Source organism: Nestor notabilis, unplaced genomic scaffold (assembly GCF_000696875.1).
Source record: "Nestor notabilis isolate BGI_N333 unplaced genomic scaffold, ASM69687v1 scaffold29308, whole genome shotgun sequence".
In the NCBI taxonomy this organism is placed as follows: domain Eukaryota; kingdom Metazoa; phylum Chordata; class Aves; order Psittaciformes; family Psittacidae; genus Nestor; species Nestor notabilis.
In genome coordinates this window covers 24162-25626 of record NW_009941921.1, presented here as the reverse complement: position 1 = coordinate 25626, position 1465 = coordinate 24162, and the positions used below count along the sequence as shown (strand labels likewise).

Below are 1465 nucleotides of genomic sequence, written 5' to 3'. Positions count from 1 at the left end.
TGGGGTGGAGGCTGTGGTCCAGGAGCATGACCTAGACAGCATCAAGGGCATAACCCAGCATGAGTGAGCAAGAAGGTTCCCTCCGCCCTTCATCGAGGGGTGCAGTACCAAGCAGAAGGAAGACAAGGGCTGAGCAGTTTGTGGCCGAGGCGGGGTGGTGCAGGGTCCGCGGTGCTCACTCCCCTTCCTCCTTGATGCGTTGCTGTTTGTTGCGCCTGGCATCCATGTCAAAGTTGAAGTCATTCCACTCGTCGCGGGGAGGGAAGGAAATGGTCTGCCGGAGCGTGAAGCGGACCGCGTCGATGACCCGCTCCCCCCGCGTCTCGCTGGAGCCCACGCTGACCGTGGAGGCGCCGCTGGGGGATGGGAGGAGAAGTCATGGAGCTGCCGGTGGTCCAGGATGCCCTTCCAGATGGCATGGCGGAACTGCTCCGGGATCTTGAGGCTCACCAGATCCTGAAAGACAAGGTGGAGGGCTTAACAGCGCAATCCCTGGGCAAGCTGGGCTCTGGGAACAGAAGCAGCCCCTGGGCCACTCTGCAAATACCTGCTAACCAATAGTGCTGCTAAAATTGGCCATGATGCACTGAGGGAGACGAACCACTGCTCCTGACGGTGGTGGTTCACTTCTTAACAAGTGTGCGCAGCCAAGAGGCAGCAAGGACTAATGACACAAGGTCTGTTCTGAAGTTACACAAAACACGACGTTCATGCATGAGATATCGTGACCTAAAGCTAGATGTTTAATTGGACTACAAGGCCTCCAAGACAACCTCTGGGAGGTCCACTGGTTGTCTATAGCAGGGGATGCTGGGCTGCAGGAATTCAACAGCTTTGAAAACTGCTGTGTCTATTTCAAAGCCTGCAAAATGATTTTAGAACTTAAGTCTGAGCTCCAGTATTCGAAGCTCTAGGTCTGACTCTATAGCAACTGCCTTACTTACTTGAACACGACTAAAACTGAAGAACAGACATATAACCTTCGTCATCTTTGGTGCAGTACCTGAGGGTAGCATTACCTAGACTCTGGGAAATGTGATATCAGCTTCCAAAAAAATTAGCAACCAGCTTTGGTTAATTTGGGTCAGCTTTTCTAATTACAGCAGCAGCAGAAGGAAGGCAGCCCATGATAGGAAGCAAAAGCACCACAGCTTTGCAAAATCTTGGGGCAAAAAACCAGGACAGCCAGCTCGGAGGAGAGCAATGGTAGAGGAAAGGAAGCAACAACCCTGCAGCAAGCGCCATGCAAGAGGAAAAAAAAAATCAAAACCAAACCAGAGCTGAGATGCCAGTGGCAAGGGAAGATCAAGGTAAGGCCAGAAAACAGAAGCAGGGAGGTTAAAAAACAGACCACTTCTGGACAGCCTACTTGTCTGCAGGCAAGTGAGGTGTTTCAGAGCAGTGTAAACTGAAACCAAGCCTTGCAGAAGTAACAGGCATGTGGGCTGAGGCCACTTTTGGGGCT

The 1465-nt window shown here is 52.0% G+C and overlaps 1 protein-coding gene across 1 annotated transcript in view; it reads right to left on the bottom strand.

Moving 5' to 3' along the window:
* Nucleotides 1-16: 16 nt before the first annotated feature.
* The window catches only part of LOC104410865 (tumor protein 63-like), a 20109-nt gene continuing 18660 nt past the window's right edge, over nucleotides 17-1465 (bottom strand). The window contains 2 exon segments of the mRNA XM_010021135.1: nucleotides 17-366; nucleotides 369-456. Of these exon segments, the coding sequence (XP_010019437.1) occupies nucleotides 176-366; nucleotides 369-456 (279 nt within the window). The 3' untranslated portion in view covers nucleotides 17-175.